The sequence below is a fragment of the Pollachius pollachius genome (assembly GCF_949987615.1).
Source record: "Pollachius pollachius genome assembly, contig: scaffold_435, whole genome shotgun sequence".
NCBI lineage: Eukaryota > Metazoa > Chordata > Actinopteri > Gadiformes > Gadidae > Pollachius > Pollachius pollachius.
In genome coordinates this window covers 1-17600 of record NW_027641115.1, presented here as the reverse complement: position 1 = coordinate 17600, position 17600 = coordinate 1, and the positions used below count along the sequence as shown (strand labels likewise).

The following is a 17600-nucleotide window of genomic DNA, read 5'->3' as shown; positions in this document are numbered from 1 at the left end:
GAGGGAGGGAGAGAGAGAGAGAGAGAGAGATCTTTAGTTTGTGCTACTAGTAAGTTACACTCTCCTTGTTATTAATGTCAAAGTTCTCCGTGCCAAAGAAGCCGATGTAGTGAGAGAGTGAAGCAGGAGAAAGAGAGGACCACAGACAGAGAGACAGACAGACAGACTATAAGTATAACCGCAGTGCAATATGTGTTGACTACTTTTTATTAAGTCTTCTAATGGTTGCCAGCAGTCTGTGTTTCTACTGCGTCTGACTGATCTATCTCCATGGTGACGGAGCAGGGGGGGGGGTCTGTGGTTGGCTCGGGCGGTGTGGATGGAGGCCCCCACAGTGAGGGGAGGGGCCACACCTCGTCTGTCATCAGCGTGGCGATGGAGCGCCCGATCTCGTGGTACTGCGGGCCCTTCCCGAACGGCCCCAGGAGCAGGAAGAGGAACCTGGACAACAGGGAGAACGACGTCAGCCACCGCCCGCACCCGCGGCCAGGTCGGCCGGTGTGTGTGTGTCTCTATGTTGGTGCGTGACACTTTGTGGGGACCTGTGTGTGTGTGACACTTTGTGGGGACCTGTGTGTGTGTCTCTCTATGTTGGTGAATGACACTTTGTGGGGACCGGTGTCTGTGATTCCATGTTGGTGTGTGACACTTTGGGGGGACCTGTGTGTGTGTGTCTCTATGTTGGTGTGTTAGACTTTGGGGGGACCTGTGTGTGTGTGTCTCTATGTTGGTGTGTGACACTTTGTGGGGACCTGTGTGTGTGTGTGTCTCTATGTTGGTGTGTTAGACTTTGGGGGGACCTGTGTGTGTGTGTCTCTATGTTGGTGTGTGACACTTTGTGGGGACCGGTGTCTGTGATTCCATGTTGGTGTGTGACACTTTGTGGGGACCTGTGTGTGTGTGTGTCTCTATGTTGGTGTGTTAGACTTTGGGGGGACCTGGGTGTGTGGCTCTATGTTGGTGTGTTAGACTTTGGGGGGACCTGTGTGTGTGTGTGTGTGTGTGTGTGTGTGTGTGTGTGTGTGTGTGTGTGTGTGTGTGTGTGTGTGTGTGTGTGTGTGTGTGTGTGTGTGTGTGTGTGTGTGTGTGTGTGTGTGCGCATCTCTATGTTGGTGTGTTAGAACCACAGAAACAGGTCCCCCAAAAGTCTATGTTGATGTGTGAGCCTTGTGGTGTCCTGTGGTTGTGTTTCTATGTTGGTGGTACTTTGGGCGTGTGTGTGTCTGTTTGTGAGGCTTTGGGGGGGCCTTTGTCTGTGTGCTACACTTCAGGGGGATGCTGTCTGTGTGCTAGACTTTTGGGGGTTGTGTGTCTGTGTGTTAGACTTCTGGGGGTTGTGTGTCTGTGTGTTGGCCTTCGGGGGGCTGTGTCTGTGTTAGCCTTCGGGGCTGTGTGTCTGTGTTAGCCTTCGGGGGGGTGTGTCTGTGTTAGCCTTCGGGGGGTGTGTCTGTGTTAGCCTTCGGGGAGGGGTGCGTGTCTCAGACCTGGTGGGGACCGGGACCTCTGTGAGGCCCGTCAGCAGGACGGCTGGGGACAGCCTGACGAAGGCTATGATTGGTCGGTCCAGGAAGTCCACCTCCCCCACCAGGACGTTGGAGGCCTCTGCCCCGGGGGGGATCTTCTTCATGAAGTTCATATCGACCTGGACGCACACGCACACACACACAGACACACACACAGACACACACAAACAGGTTCAACCACGGTCAAAACAGGGACTCCTGCTTTGATCTATTCCCCTAAACTAATTTTCCAAAGCTGAGTGACTCCTGATAGATGCCCTCTCCGTCTCCTGCCCTACTCGTAGCTACTGAGGCCATTTCTATTGGAGAGGAAAAATAATGGTTTCTTTCTAAATCTTCAAAATATATAACACGTAAAAACAAAAAAAAACACAAAGCACAAATAACAAAGCACTTAGCCCTACCGCGAGCCGCCAACCCCTCCTCCTCCACCAGTAGGAGGCCCATTATGAAGCCATCTCGTACCAGGGTTCATCACAACAACACCGACAACAACAACAACAACACTAGACTCCACACACTTCAGTTGATCGGAGACACATGGCCAGAGTCACGGCAACACTGTCACAACACGGAGGACACCGATTGGTCCACAGCCAGTGACAGACAGGGGGCTGAACTTACGATAGGCCTCCGCCTCAGGGAACCACAACTACAGTGACAGTCCTGCTGGAGACACAGAGCAGCCGTGGGTCAACCAGGGCAGAAGACAGGACAGAGGGAAGGCCGCTCAGGACCTGTGAGGGATTCAACCTGACAGCCCTCAGGTCCTCCCTGCATCGTGGTCGACACCGATGCCGACGCCCTCAGTGGGACTCGAGACAAGTTTGTTTTCATTACTATTATCTTAAAGTCGCAATGTGTAAGATTGAAACCTCTCCTTTACATAAAGACTAGATAGCAGTTCGGTCCTCTTACGGTCTGTGCAACTGAGTGACGACAACTAGTGAGCTTAGCTGGGTGGGAGGGGTTACTGGTAAGTGGGAGGGGTTTAGGGTGAGTGGGAGGGGTTTACGGTGAGTGGGAGGGGTTCAGGGTGAGTGGGAGGGGTTAAGGGTGAGTGGGAGGGGTTAAGGGTGAGTGGGAGGGGTTTAGGGTGAGTGGGAGGGTTTAGTGGTAAGTGGGAGGGGTTAAGGGTGAGTGGGAGGGGTTTAGGGTGAGTGGGAGGGGTTTACGGTGAGTGGGAGGGGTTTACGGTGAGTGGGAGGGGTTTACGCTGAGTGGGAGGGGTTTAGGGTGAGTGGGAGGGGTTCAGGGTGAGTGGGAGGCGTAGAGTTGTGTCGATAGTACGATTATTTAATCCAAGAGAGAGGCACGGGCTGATCAGCATGTATTTCCGTAGACTATATCTGTCCTCGGATTTGGCTTTACTGAGAAGAAGGGGGAGGAGGGGGAGGCGATACCTTGCTGAAGTCCACAGTGCTGTTCTCTCTGCTCCCTCCTCCTGGGGTACCGCGGCCCTCCAGGACCTTGCTTTGGTCCAGGTTCCCAGGGGCCGACTGGGGAGACGCCAGCAGACCTGTACCTAAAGGAGGAGGGAGGAGGAGACAGGAGGAGGAGAACGGGAGGAGAATGGGGGAGGAGGAGGAGGGCACAGGGGGAGGAGAACGGGAGGAGACCAGAGTCGGGATGGGGGGGAGGAAAAGGGAGGAGGACGTAAGAGAAGAGAGGAGGGTTGAGGAGGAGGATTGAGGAGCAGGGAGGAGGAGGGCCCGGGTCACGGGGTTCGAGGTGCGGACTGGAAGGAGGTGCTTATTAATGAGGGTTCATTGAATGCTATCACACCCCGCGGGGTCGCACAGCTTCCTGTACACTCACGGGAAACAGGAAGCAGGAAGCAAACACTCTGATTCAGCTCAGTTTCCCCTAAAGCGCTGAGATGTGTGTGTGTGTGTGTGTGTGTGTGTGTGTGTGTGTGTGTGTGTGTGTGTGTGTGTGTGTGTGTGTGTGTGTGTGTGTGTGTGTGTGTGTTCATTAGATGTTATCACAGGGTCACACAACTCTCTTGCAGAACAGAGCAGGGACAAAAACCAAACCCCAACAGCAATCCCAACCCCTCTCTCTCTCTCTCTCTCTCTCTCCCTCCCTCCCCCTCCCCCCTTTCTCTCTCTCTCCCTCCCCCTCTCTCTCTCCCTCCCTCCCCCTCTCCCTCCTCCTCCCCCTACCTCTCTCCCTCTCTCTCTCCCCCTCTCCCTCCTCCTCCCCCTACCTCTCTCCCTCTCTCTCTCTCCCCCTCTCCCTCCTCCTCCCCCTACCTCTCTCCCTCTCTCTCTCTCCCCCTCTCCCTCCTCCTCCCCTCTCTCTCTCCCCCTTTCCCTCTCTCTCTCTCCCCCTCTCCCTCCTCCTCTCCCTCTCTCTCTCCCTCTCTCTCTCCCTCTCTCTCTCTCCCACCTCCTCCACCTCCCCCTCTCTCACTCTCTCTCTCTCTCCCTCCCTCTCTCTCCCTCCCTCCCTCCCCCTCTCTCCCTCTCTCTCCCCCTCTCCCTCCCCCTCTCTCCCTTTCTCTCCCTCCCTCCCTCTCCCTCTCCCCCTTTCCCTCTCTCTCTCTCCCTCCCCCTCCCTCTCTCTCACCGTTGCGTTCCAGCAGGTGGGGGTCTGACTGCCTCTTGCCGATGTCAGCGAAGGAGCGTACAAGGGGGATGCGGTTGCTCAGCTTCTTCTCGTTCTGGTGGTGGTGGCGCTTCAACATGGCCTCCTTCACCTTGTCCTCCGCCCCCGCCTCCAGCTGCCCCGACGCCAGCATGCTGTCAATCACCATGTCTGTAGGGACACACACACACACACACACACAGGTCAGCCGCCATGTCTGTGAGGTCGAGGTGACGTCAGCCACCAGGTCTGTGAGGTCACGTCAGCCGCCATGACTGTAAGGTCACACAGAAGTCAGCCGCCATGTCTGTGAGGTCGAGGTCACGTCCGCCGCCATGTCTGTGAGGTCGAGGTCACGTCCGCCGCCATGTCTGTGAGGTCGAGGTCACGTCCGCCGCCATGTCTGTGAGGTCGAGGTCACGTCCGCCGCCATGTCTGTGAGGTCGAGGTCACGTCAGCCGCCATGTCTGTGAGGTCATGTCACGTCAGCCGCCATGTCTGTGAGGTCCAAAGGCGGAGGCCCAAGAGTCCGAGTTGAAGACTGGAGGACAGGTTGGCCCTCAGAACACTGGGTTCCGGTCCAGTCCAGCTCCAGAGTGCTAACGACGCGCTGCCCACGGACCTGCGATCTCCTCCAGCGTGCCGGCCCTCATGTCCAGCAGCACGGTGCCGTTGGTGATGCAGGAGCGCAGCTCGAACAGGCTGTGCAGCGACAGCGTGGCCACGTAGGGCTTACTCCAGCGCTCGCCCCCGTCCTCAACGTCCTCCTCGAACTTCAGCCACCTGCAGCCAGCAACCAATCAGCGAACAATCAATAAACAAACAATCTATCAATAAACTACCAATCAATAAATAAACAAACAGTCAATTGATAAACGAACAGTCAACAAACCAATAAACAAACAGTCAATCAATAAAAGAACAATCAATAAATAAACAATCAATCAATAAACGACCAATCAATAAATAAACGAACAATCAATAAATAAACAAACAGTCAACCAATAAACAAACAGTCAACCAACCAATATACGAACAGTCAACCAATAAACAAACAGTCAATCGATTAACGAACAGTCAACAAACCAATAAACAAACAGTCAATCAACAAACGAACAGTCAATCAACAAACGAACAGTCAATCAACAAACGAACAGTCAATCAACAAACGAACAGTCAATCAACAAACGAACAGTCAATCAATACACAAATTGTCAATCAATAAACGAACAGTCAATCAATACACCTGATGTCACCCATCCGCTTACACCCCAACACTCCAACAACCAACCAATAAAAGAACAATCAATCAGTAACCGAACAATCAATCAATACAAGAAAGAGTCAATCAATACACCTGATGTCACCCATCACCTGACACCCCAACACACCAACAACCAATACACTTCAAAACAGAACTTAGCATGGTGTGGCGTCTTATCCTAGTTATCTGTGTTGCATACGGGGAACGGGTTAACCTAGTGATGGTTAGTGCTTGGTTCTATCAACATCCTGACTTATTGTGAGTCAGGGCAGCCTGCTGCTCACCTGGCGGTCTCCTTCCACTCCTGGCCCTGGCCGTCCCTGAAGGCCAGCTCGTCCAGCTCGGTGAACAGGTCATGGGGGACGTGCTCCTCGTCGTCGTCGTCCATCCCCAGGATGAACTGCACCCTCTGGGACGGCGTGTCTGGGGGCAGGGCCGGGGGTCAGCGTCAGAGGTCAGGGTCAGGGCCGGGGGTCAGCGTCAGAGGTCAGGGTCAGGGCCGGAGGTCAGCGTCAGAGGTCAGAGTCAGGGCCAGAGGTCGGCGGTAGGATGCACTGCAGTCCAATGCACCACATGGTCCTCATTCTGAATACTATGCTCAGGATTATCTAATATATTGATATGTCTAGACCTAGTCCGTCGTTGGGGGTGTATTCCGACGGTAGTCTAGATGGGGGTCTGGTCCTACCGTTGCTCGGTGACTCCCGGCCGTCCTCGTGGTCGGGGCTGCGCTCTCGTCTCTTCCTGTGATGCTTGTTGCCACGGTGACGGTGTCTCCTCCTACTCTGCCGACCCATCGGCACGTGCAAGCCCACATAGACGGCCCTGTGACCTGAGGAGTCAGTACCACTGAGTCAGTACCACTGTGTTAGTACTGAGTCAGTACCACTGGGTCAGTACTGAGTCAGGGTCAGTACTGAGTCAGTACCACTGGGTCAGTACTGAGTCAGTACCACTGGGTCAGTACTGAGTCAGTACCACTGGGTTAGTTAGGTGAGTGGATCTCACACTAAGCACCAATCCTTCTCTGAAGAGCAGGAGGAGAAGAAGTAGAGACTCAGGGAGAGGTCCAGGCTGACCTGAGGGCGTCTCACACTCCAGTATCACCGGCACGCACGGGTGGGTGGGAGTGGATGTGAGTGACTGACTGACTGACTCACTGAAGGACTGACTGACTGCATGACTGACTGACTGCATGACTGACTGACTGAAGGACTGACTGCCTGAAGGACTGACTGACTGACTGACTGACTGACTGACTGAAGGACTGACTGACTGAAGGACTGACTGACTGACTGACTGACTGACTGACTGAACGACTGCATGACTGAAGGACTGCATGACTGACTGACTGACTGACTGACTGAAGGACTGACTGACTGACTGAAGGACTGACTGAAGGACTGACTGAAGGACTGACTGACTGCCTGACTCACTGACTGCCTGACTGACTGAAGGACTGACTGAAGGACTGACTGAAGGACTGACTGAAGGACTGACTGACTGACTGACTCACTGACTGACTGACTGACCTTCTGAAGGACTGACTGAAGGACTGACTGACTGCCTGACTCACTGACTGCCTGACTGACTGAAGGACTGACTGAAGGACTGACTGAAGGACTGACTGAAGGACTGACTGACTGACTGACTCACTGACTGCCTGACTGACTGAAGGACTGACTGAAGGACTGACTGACTGCCTGACTGACTGAAGGACTGACTGAAGGACTGACTGAAGGACTGACTGAAGGACTGACTGAAGGACTGACTGAAGGACTGACTGACTCACTCTCCAGCTCCTCCTTCTCGAAGTTGGTGTGGAGTGTGGAGCTGGTCTTCCCCAGGTCCACCAGCGCCTCCTCATCATTCCCCTGCACACGCACACACACACACACACACACACACACACACACACACACACACACACACAAGGAAAGAACCAAACAATTAACTGTGAGTACGCAAGGCTTTGGGTTGGGGCATTAAAGCCCACAATAGATACCCCGACAGAGACACACACAGGAATGACATCGACCAGCGTCCGGTTACCGTACTGCGGTTAAAGAGACAGCAGAGCAAACCTTGTTAAAACCCCACCTGCGCCCGACCGGTCAGTCACCCTGTTGGGCTCGAACACGCTGCCTCAACAAACACAGAAGCCCCGCCCAAACCAAACACACCCGCCCTAACACAGGAAGGGGGAGGAGCACACAGGAAGTGACAGGAACGGCTGGTTGTTGACCAAACGTTCACAGCATACTGGCTGATCAAGGGAAACTTCATTTAAACAGTACGACCAAACAACAAGATGCCTGAAAGCGAGACAGTTTGACCTGTCTCTGCACTGTCTAACCCCTACCTGCTCCTTAATGACCTGTCTCTGTACTGTCTAACCCCTACCTGCCTCTTAATGGCCTGTCTCTGTACTGTCTAACCCCTACCTGCTCCTTAATGACCTGGCTCTGTAATGTCTAACCCCTACCTGCTCCTTAATGGCATGTCTCTGTACTGTCTAACCCCTACCTGCTCTAATGACCTGTCTCTGTACTGTCTAACCCCTACCCGCTCCTTAATGACCTGTCTCTGTACTGTCTAACCCCTACCTGCTCCTTAATGACCTGTCTCTGTACTGTCTAACCCCTACCCGCTCCTTAATGACCGGTCTCTGTACTGTCTAACCCCTACCTGCTCCTTAATGACCTGTCTCTGTACTGTCTAACCCCTACCTGCCTCTTAATGACCAGTCTCTGTACTGTCTAACCCCTACCTGCTCCTTAATGACCTGTCTCTGTACTGTCTAACACCTACCTGCTCCTTAATGACCTGTCTCTGTACTGTCTAACCCCTACCTGCTCCGTAATGACCTGTCTCTGTACTGTCTAACCCCTACCTGCTCCTTAATGACCAGTCTCTATACTGTCTAACCCCTACCTGCTCCTTAATGACCTGTCTCTGTACTGTCTCACCCCTACCTGCTCCTTAATGACCTGTCTCTGTACTGTCTCACCCCTACCTGCTCCTTAATGACCTGTCTCTGTATTGTCTAACCCCTACCTGCTCCTTAATGACCTGTCTCTGTACTGTCTAACCCCTACCTGCTCCTTAATGACCAGTCTCTATACTGTCTAACCCCTACCTGCTCCTTAATGACCAGTCTCTATACTGTCTAACCCCTACCTGCTCCTTAATGACCTGTCTCTGTATTGTCTAACCCCTACCTGCTCCTTAATGACCTGTCTCTGTACTGTCTAACCCCTACCTGCTCCTTAATGACCTGTTTCTGTACTGTCTAACCCCTACCTGCTCCTTAATGACCTGTCTCTGTACTGTCTAACCCCTACCTGCTCTAATTCCCTCACTCTGGATGAAAGCGTCTAACTTGTCTATATGTAACTGGGATATTATGGGATGGACTGGGAGTCCCATCAGGCCCGACCCTGAGCTAGGAGCCAAGGTGCTACCCAGAAGGCACTGTGTTGTGACGCGATGCGGGAGCGTTGTCGAGGAGACGTGAGGAGACATCCTGCCAGGGGAGAGAGATGAGGAGGAGGAGAGCTCCCTCAGAGGAGGAGGAGAGCTCCCTCAGAGGAGGAGGAGAGCTCCCTCAGAGGAGGCTGAGGGCCTCCCTCACGGCAACACAGGCCATGGGCCATAGCTCACAGCGCCACAGCGAGGACACAGGAAGGAGCAGGCGGGGGCGAGGAGGCATCCGGCTCAAGGATGCTGACGGGGAAACTACAGCTAGTAGAATCTATCGTTACACTTCCTCTTCCTCACTTCCCCTTTTACCATTTTATCGGAATCCCGGCCATTTGAATAGCAAAATTGGCATTCATCCATTCATTCCGCAGCATCCAGAGCTCTGGGTCATTCTCCGGTTCCGGAGAGAGAGCTCGATCTCTGACTGCTGGGGAAACGATCCGAAAGTCACTGAAGGCTTTCCATACGCTGTAGATGGTGCATAGCAGGTAGGGGTTAGACAGTACATAGACAGGTCATTAAGGAGCAGGTAGGGGTTAGACAGTACAGAGACAGGTCATTAAGGAGCAGGTACGGGTTAGACAGTACATAGACAGGTCATTAAGAGGCAGCTAGGGGTTAGACAGTACAGAGACAGGTTATTAAGGAGCAGGTCGGGGTTAGACAGTTCACAGACAGGTCATTAAGGAGAAGGTAGGATGAATGTCTGAATGTGTGAAAGGGTTTATAGATAGCCAGACACAAAGACAGATCAGGTCAGTGAGAGAGAGAGAGATCATGACAGAAAGACAGCTAGATTATGACAGACGGACAGGCAGACAGACAGATGGACAGGAAGTCAGACAGACAGAGAGGGAGAACATCACACAGTCTCCTTCCTGTTGCGACCATAGAGTGAGCAACAGCTAACAACCACGTGATTTACATAGAGGCTGCCCAGTATATTTACTCTGAGACGGTGCTTATTTAAATACCAACAGCAGGTCAGCACTGCAGACAGTTAAGATTCATCCGGACAAATGTTTACTACGACCAGTAGCTTAAGTGGCGTTTCATGTTGATCTTAAAGCGTGCGCTTTGCTCATGAATAAGAGAGCGGGACAACTCACTTTGTCCCACGGTCCAAACATCCTGACATCTTGCCAAAGTCCCCACAAGAGAAGGTATTTATGGCCGTAGAAAAGGCCAAAGACGGCCACCATTAGTGAGGTATCACTAAACTAACCATGTTTGACATTTAGCTTGTCAGGCTAGCGCTAAAGCAGTTATGTCATTAAAGAGATCCTGTCCAGCAGTGAACCGGCTCCTGTGTGGGTTCAGCTCATAAAAGAAATCCATCTCCTGCTCATTCACACTGCTACTGCTGAAGAGAGAGCTCTACAGCTATCTCCGTAGTCTGAAAACAGTGTTCCTCCCTCCACAACACAAAGCTCTGTCAGAACCACTCCAATCATAGGAGTTCATCATCACAAACCACGACAAACCATTCGATCCGCCTGTGTGTAATTAATGCAAGTTCAAAGTTTGAAAAGGGTCAGAAACCGCCGGGCTGTGGTGCCCAGGGGAGGGGGTTCTATTGGAATGCGGCCGGTGTGTGAAGGCAGACAGATTAGCTTCTCTGTGTTCCTGCGCTCACCTAGCCAATAGCCGGCCACTAAGCTAGCAGAGATTTACATACCGTTGAAGTAGCATAATAGCAACGGCGTTGGGTGGCTTCCTACACGCACACACCTAGCATACGGGCGTCACAGCCTTCCCCCAGACCGCATCACAGCCCATTCAGCCCAGGTTTACCCAGGCTAGCTCGCTAATCACGTTAACATTTCTAGAAGGCATTCCCAGGCTCACAGTAACTGCCGGCAGCAGGCTAGCTACTGCTGGCGCTATGCTAGCTCCTGAGGTTTAGCGCTGGCGCAATGCTAGCTACTGAGGTTTAGTGCTGGCGCTATGCTAGATACTGAGGTTTAGTGCTGGCGCTATGCTAGCTACTGATGTTTAGTGCTGGTGCTATGCTAGCTACTGAGCTTAAGCGTTGGCGCTATGCTAGCTACTGAGGTTAAGTGCTGGCGTTATGCTACTACAAAGGAGAATCAAATTAAATGACTTTGGTGACACTTCAGTCATCTCATGATGGCTCAATTACATCACAGACAGACAGACAGACGGACAGAAAGACACTGCAGAGACCACCAGGTTCTCCCTGAAGATAGTCTAGCATCACCATGACTTGGTTCAGATCCAGTTACGGTCATGAAGCGAGGAGGAAGGACACCCATAACACATACGAATCCTGAATCACAAGACTGACACTCAAACACCAGTGTGTCTGGTTGTATCTTTTGAGTTGTGGTTTGGACCTTGGTAAGTACATTGACTAATGTGAATTAAAAAGGTCTTTACACACACTCAAACATTTGAGTGTGTGTTTGATCCACAGTTTTCCTTCGGAGAAAGAGGTTTCAAATATTTAAAGGATTAAAAAGGCTTTGTTTGAGTTAACAAAATGAGGCCACTTTCTGTTTCCAGGGTTCACAGACAACATATGGGCTGAAATATATATATTTATTGTGTAAAACCATTTGGAACTAATGAAACACTCGTCACAAAGTAAAACATTGTCGATTAGAAACCGGAAACCAACAAACAAAAAAGGCTGCTTAACTAACAACTGAATGTAAACTCAGAATCGCTGTCTATTCACAGTGCGTCGGGGAACAATTCCGTACAGTAAAATGAGCAATACTTATTCATTACCATGCCAACAAAGTGATCGTTAACACTTCTCCATGTATACCGCTCATCAACACAGTGTTTTCGGAGCCCATTTTCTGTCCTCAGACACACTAATAACTGAATGAATACCTAACGCGTGTTCAGAACAAGTTAGTGAAACATTTACGCTGGCTTCGCCTCGTCCCCTGCTGGGACCCGCCCTGGCCCGCGAGCCGCCGGTTGAGAACCGCTGCGTGGTAAGACGGCAGGACCCGGCACGCGGGTCTATGAATAGCTCGGCGGTCCGGCCCGGGGCCCGTCTCGTGAGCGCCAGACTCCGCTGCTCTTGGAAGTGATCCATGAATCGGGCGGAGGTGCACACACATGGATCACCGCTCCCTGCCCCGCTACGACTACCCCTCAGAGGACATGGCAACGCACCCCGCGATCCGGCCCCGGGCCCCGTATAGACCACCACCCTGACCCGGGACCACGTGAGGACCACCAGCCCTCAGTCCTGACCCGGGACCACGCTGAGCGCACCCCGGAGCCGCTGGGTCCCTGACGGAACGCCGGCCCCTGGTGCCCCTGGTGTCGGGGGCCCCAGAGGTGGGGGAGCCCTCCCTGAGACCGATAACATCACTCTTCAGTGGGCCCTCTTCATCCCCCAGGTGTGAGGCTGAGTGAAGCCTCTGCCATCACACGGGGCCTCACGGCAGGATCCAGTCACGCTGACAAAATCGACCACATCGTAGCAAAGCATGGTTAATCCTCACAGTGTCTGTCTGTCTGTCTGTCTGTCTGTCTGTGTGATGGAGGTCCTCTTTCCAAACGGGCCAATCTGAAGGAACTACAACTAATCATAACCAATCACGTGCAGCGCAGAGGAGGGGCCAGAGTGAGGGGGGGGGGCCAATCACAGCAGCCTCATGAACGGGGGTTGGGGGTGACGTCCTCAGTCAGACCATGAGTCTAAACCAGGGCTTCCTAGAGACCTGGTCCAGATCTGTACAGAACTAGAAACCAACAGACCGTTAGAGTCTTAGCTAGACCCTGTTAGAGAGCTCCAGTCCACCAGATCACCATGGCGACCAGGCCCCACCACAGACCACCAGACCCGGTCAGCTGTCATCCAATCAGAACCAGACCCGGTCAGCTGTCATCCAATCAGAACCAGACCCGGTCAGCTGTCATCCAATCAGAACCAGACCCGATCAACTGACATCCAATCAGAACCAGACCCAGGCCAACTGTCATCCAATCAGCACCAGACATGATCAACTGACATCCAATCAGAACCAGACCCAGTCAGCTGTCATCCAATCAGAACCAGACATGATCAACTGACATCCAATCAGAACCAGACCCAGTCAGCTGTCATCCAATCAGAACCAGACCTGATCAACTGTCATCCAATCAGAACCAGACCCGGCCAATCCAATCAGAACCAGACTGGTCAGCTGTCATCCAGTCAGAACCAGACCTGATCAACTGTCATCCAATCAGAACCAGACCCGGTCAGCTGTCATCCAATCAGAACCAGGACCAGGAGGCTGTAGGGTCAACGCTGCTGTCAGAAGACGAGCGTCCTGTGTTGACGCCAACTCTTCGGCTCAGACTGGCATCACAACAGACTGGTTGGGAAAGGGGTTGGGAAAGTTCTGGAAAGTTACTTTTGACCAAATGACCCGGATTTGACCAAATGACCCCCTCGAAGGGGTTCCCCCACCTGTTTATAAATAGACCAAACTGGTTCTTAATAGAGAAGTGGGCCGATGTGACATCCTGTCTGAAATCAGCCTTACACAAATATAACCCCAAACATGTTAAATGTCCCCATGACGATTTCCACAACTTGGTCAACATCATCTCAGGTACTATCGCCTCATTACACTTTAATTAACACTTTGGACTAATAGGATTTCCTTTTAAAACTAAGACGACGAAAGTATTTGAAATGGCTTCTGATAACGCAATATTCAGTTGTAAACCGCACACACACACACACACGCACGCACGCACACGCTCACACACACACACACACACACACACACACACACACACACACACACACACAAACAAATACGCAGATGAGTCAAAGCGAGCAGACAGCTACTTTGACCAATTCGACTGATTTGATTTGGGGAGATGTAACGAGGCAGGTCGTTACAAGTTAATCCCAACGCGCTTCAAACATCATTATCACCACAGAACTGCCCAACAGGTCGGCACCATCTCTAAAGGGAAAGGACCCATCTACACAAAACGATCCCACGAGCCAACTTTGGAGACAAAGATCCTCGTCCTCCACCGTACCCCACCGGGTGGGAGAGACCGCGTCCCTTGGCTGTGGTCCCGGGTCCCGTGGCTTGGGGACCCGGGACCAGGAGCACATGTCGCCCATTGTGTCCCACACCCCCATCCCCATCCTGTGATCAGAGATGAGACGAGAGACTCACTTCCTGGCAGACGCGTGGTTACTCAACAACAAAAGGAGCGACCCGACCCGTCTGGGGATCAGAAAGAGGAGCACGAGGGCTCGGATCCCCGCCGGGACTGAAGCCCGGCGCCACCTGGAACACCTCGCTCCCAAACGCGTCCTCCGAGCGGACCGTAACGGCCCATCTCTGGTCTTTCTGGACAGTTTTACTTTGGAAGTTGGCGGCGAGGGCCAGGAAAACACTTACAGATGTGAGGAGGAGAGGGCGCATCTGCTCGCAGGCCTCCTCCGCCATGTCCGGGCTGGTGTCCGGGCTGATGTCCGAGCTGACCCCGGGACGCCTCTCTCTGGAGTCGGTATCCTGAAGGAGCGTGAAACCGCTCGACGTGTCAGCTCTCCGGTCCGCTCCTACCGCCTCATGAAGCCCCGCTCTGAGTGGAACGGCGGCGCTCTGCCACACAGAGGCGTCTGTTGTCTCTCCACCAATAGAGGCGGCGGGTAGAGCAGATGGGCGGGGTTTTGTTTCCTCTCCACTAATAGTTAGAGCGGGTGGGCGGGACTACAAGCTATGTCACTCACCTCATGGTTCGGTGTGTAAAATCAACAGTAAGTTAATAATATATAATAAATATATATAGTAAGTGACCACATGGAAACAGTGAGTGATTGACCTTAATGTAGGCTGGCGCTAAACTTTATATTTGAAGGGTCTCTCATTCTCCCAACACTCACATGGACTATACATTAACTAATTAACTAAATTAAAACAGTGGGATACTTCAGAAGATGATGAGCCCCCCGCGGAGTCTGACTGATGACTTCAGACTAGCTTACACTAAAACCTTTGGAGCACCGCAAGCAAAATCTACCAGGTGCGTGTGTGCGCGCGTGCGTGTGTTTGTATTCGTGTCTCAGTGTGTGTGTTATTCTGAAAGTATGTGTATGTTATCGTGCATGTGTGTGCGTGTGTGTTTATGCGTGTGCTATTGTTCATGTGTTCATGTGTTGTTGTGCGTGTTTATGCTTGGGTGTGTGTGTGTGTGTGTGTCATTGTGCTGTGTTTTGAGGGGTTTATGTGGTAAGCTGTTGATATGTGTTATATCTCCCCCCTGTGGCGTCCAGCGGTCTTAACCTGGACTGATAAGCCAATTCTAATGCATTCCTTAAGGCCTGCTCATATAAAGTGCTCAGGGAAGCGATGGATAATTAACGGTAGGCCTACAGCTGATTGCTGAATGAAAACAAAATCATATATTATATTGTATACGTATAGCCATAGTCTTCAAAGTGGCTTATTAACTACTTCTAAACTTGCCTAAATGCAATGTCGGTTTCGTTTGAGTATGTTTGCCTAAAATTGAATTGAAATTTTAAAAAAATAAGGCGGGCTCAGCTCGCTGTTTGAAGGCTGCGTTCCAGCCCCGCTGTCAGGCTGCGTTCCAGCCCCGCTGTCAGGCTGCGTTCCAGCCCCGCTGTCAGGCTGGTGTCTGGACTCTGCAGGGGGTATTCTCCAATAGCCAATCACTTAAGACTTCTGGACCCAGCAGAGTTTATACGGGCTTACATCAAACAGCCTGGAGCAAACGCCGCATAATTAAGTATTTTACCATCAAGTGGGATGTTGATTAGTCATTATTAAATCATTACTTTTTAAATCCATCTTAAAGTGACATCACACGTGGGAGTGGCCAAGCCAGATGGATCAGCAGCATAGCCTCCGTCCTCTAGTAGCCTATCAACATCAGACGTATTTTAACTTGAGTTCTCTGTTCATCTTGTTCAGATCATTGATTCTGTATTGAAACATCATCCAAATCGTTTGATTTATTTCTGATAGAAGCAGAAAAATACAAGCAGTTTGTCTGTTCATGCCTCCAGACCCCTGCGTCCCGGGTCCAGAACAGGAGTGCTGATTCTCTTCATTAGGCCTACTTCATCTTAATAATTCATTAACGCGATACAATTCTTTCAAATGTAAAATGACAATTAAAATCGACTTGCAAATAATCTAAAAGTGAAGATATCGTAACGTTTAGAAAGTAAGACTATGTTTAGGTGTTACACTTGTTATTTCCTGTTGCTCCATGGCATTAGTCAAAGAAAAGAAGACACTGATGTTACGTCCTCTCCTCTGACCCTATCTTTCATTAAAGGTGCGGTGACTGTTGATGACGACCATTCAAGCCCTTCAGACTAGCCAATTACTTTTTTATATGTGCCCATACGGCGGCGTGGTATCACATTTCGGCGGCAAATTAAGCTTCTTGTCGAGCAGTTTCAGCAATATTACAACTGTATCAGCGAGTGAGACCGAGGAACACATCGGGAGATTCAGCAGGAATTGTGAATAGTAATAGTAGAATGACTTTTGGAATCCAGCCTGTGTAAAAAGATACAGAGTTTCGGGAAAGCCTCGACTTAAACGGTAAAGCGACTGCATTTATACAGGGCTTTTCTAACCAGCGGCCACTCAAAGCGCTTTACAATATTGCCTCACATTCACCCGCATGGCGACAGCCAGCTCGTCGGGAGCAGTCAGGTGTCTTGCTCAGGGACACATCGACACTCAGCTAGTAGGAGACGGGGATCGGACCAGCATCCTTCCGGTTACCAGCCAAACCGCATTACCTCCCGAGTCTAGTCAGGAGTGTGATCGGCGCTGCCCTCCGGTGGTCAAGGCGTGTACTGCGCCCCGGTCCTGGCTGTGCTGGACCTGTTGGGCGTCACAGCAGGTTGTGTCGCGGCCCCTGAGGCCCCTGGGCAGGACTCAGAGTCAGGAGCCTCCTCAGCTGGGCGAGGACCACAGGACCCACACTTCCTGCGGGCTTATGGCCAGGAAGAGCGCGGTGTTCTGGGGGTTCGGGTCGTGGAGCGCTTTGGGAGGAAGGGCCAGGTGTACATTTAGAGCAGGCCTGAATGGTACCATAATGGTCTCAGTCACTACATCTATACACCAAACATCGGCTAGTAAGGGTCATAATGCATTCTCCTTGTTATGAAGACTTTATTGTTCGCTTTCTGCTAAAACTTAAATACATTGCACTTTCTACAATGCATTTTTTTTTACTTTGCTTTTATTTTATATCTATATATCTTATATATCTATTTTATTCAAGTATTTAATTTTATTGTATGACAATGTTTTTATTTGAAGCACTTTGAATCTGCCTTGTGTGTGAAAAGTGCTATATAAATAAAGTTGCCTTGTCTTATATTCAGCAGTAAGGTGCCAAATTGTCAACAGCAAGGACTTTGGTAATCAAATCCAGGACCTTTCAGCTGTGAGTGGCCTCCGACCGGTTTAATGTGTCACACCCACCTGGCCCATCTGGTGTGACGTCTGGTTTGAGCGGCGTATCGGTGGACCAATCGCGGAGCGCGGTGGGCGGAGCCGGGGGTGACGAGGTTCAGGGAGAGAGCCGCGAGACGGGGTCTGAAGACCCGCCCACGAGCCGGGAGCAGGGTGCAGGGCTGGCACGTCACCAGCTGGGGGAGATAGAGAGAGAGAGAGAGAGAGGGGGGAGAGAGAGAGAGAGAGAGAGAGAGAGAGAGAGAGAGAGAGAGAGAGAGAGAGAGAGAGAGAGAGAGA

General features: G+C 51.6%; 1 protein-coding gene across 1 annotated transcript; it reads right to left on the bottom strand.

Moving 5' to 3' along the window:
- Positions 1–353: 353 nt before the first annotated feature.
- On the bottom strand, positions 354–14595 carry LOC307091747 (sodium bicarbonate cotransporter 3-like; the record flags this gene model as incomplete). The annotated part of the gene is made up of 10 exons (XM_079759396.1): positions 354–441; positions 1485–1642; positions 2927–3048; positions 4095–4283; positions 4735–4895; positions 5661–5799; positions 6065–6208; positions 7169–7250; positions 14259–14442; positions 14591–14595. Coding segments are annotated over 10 exons (1272 nt in total), but the record flags the coding sequence as incomplete, so codon positions are not given.
- Positions 14596–17600: the final 3005 nt, after the last annotated feature.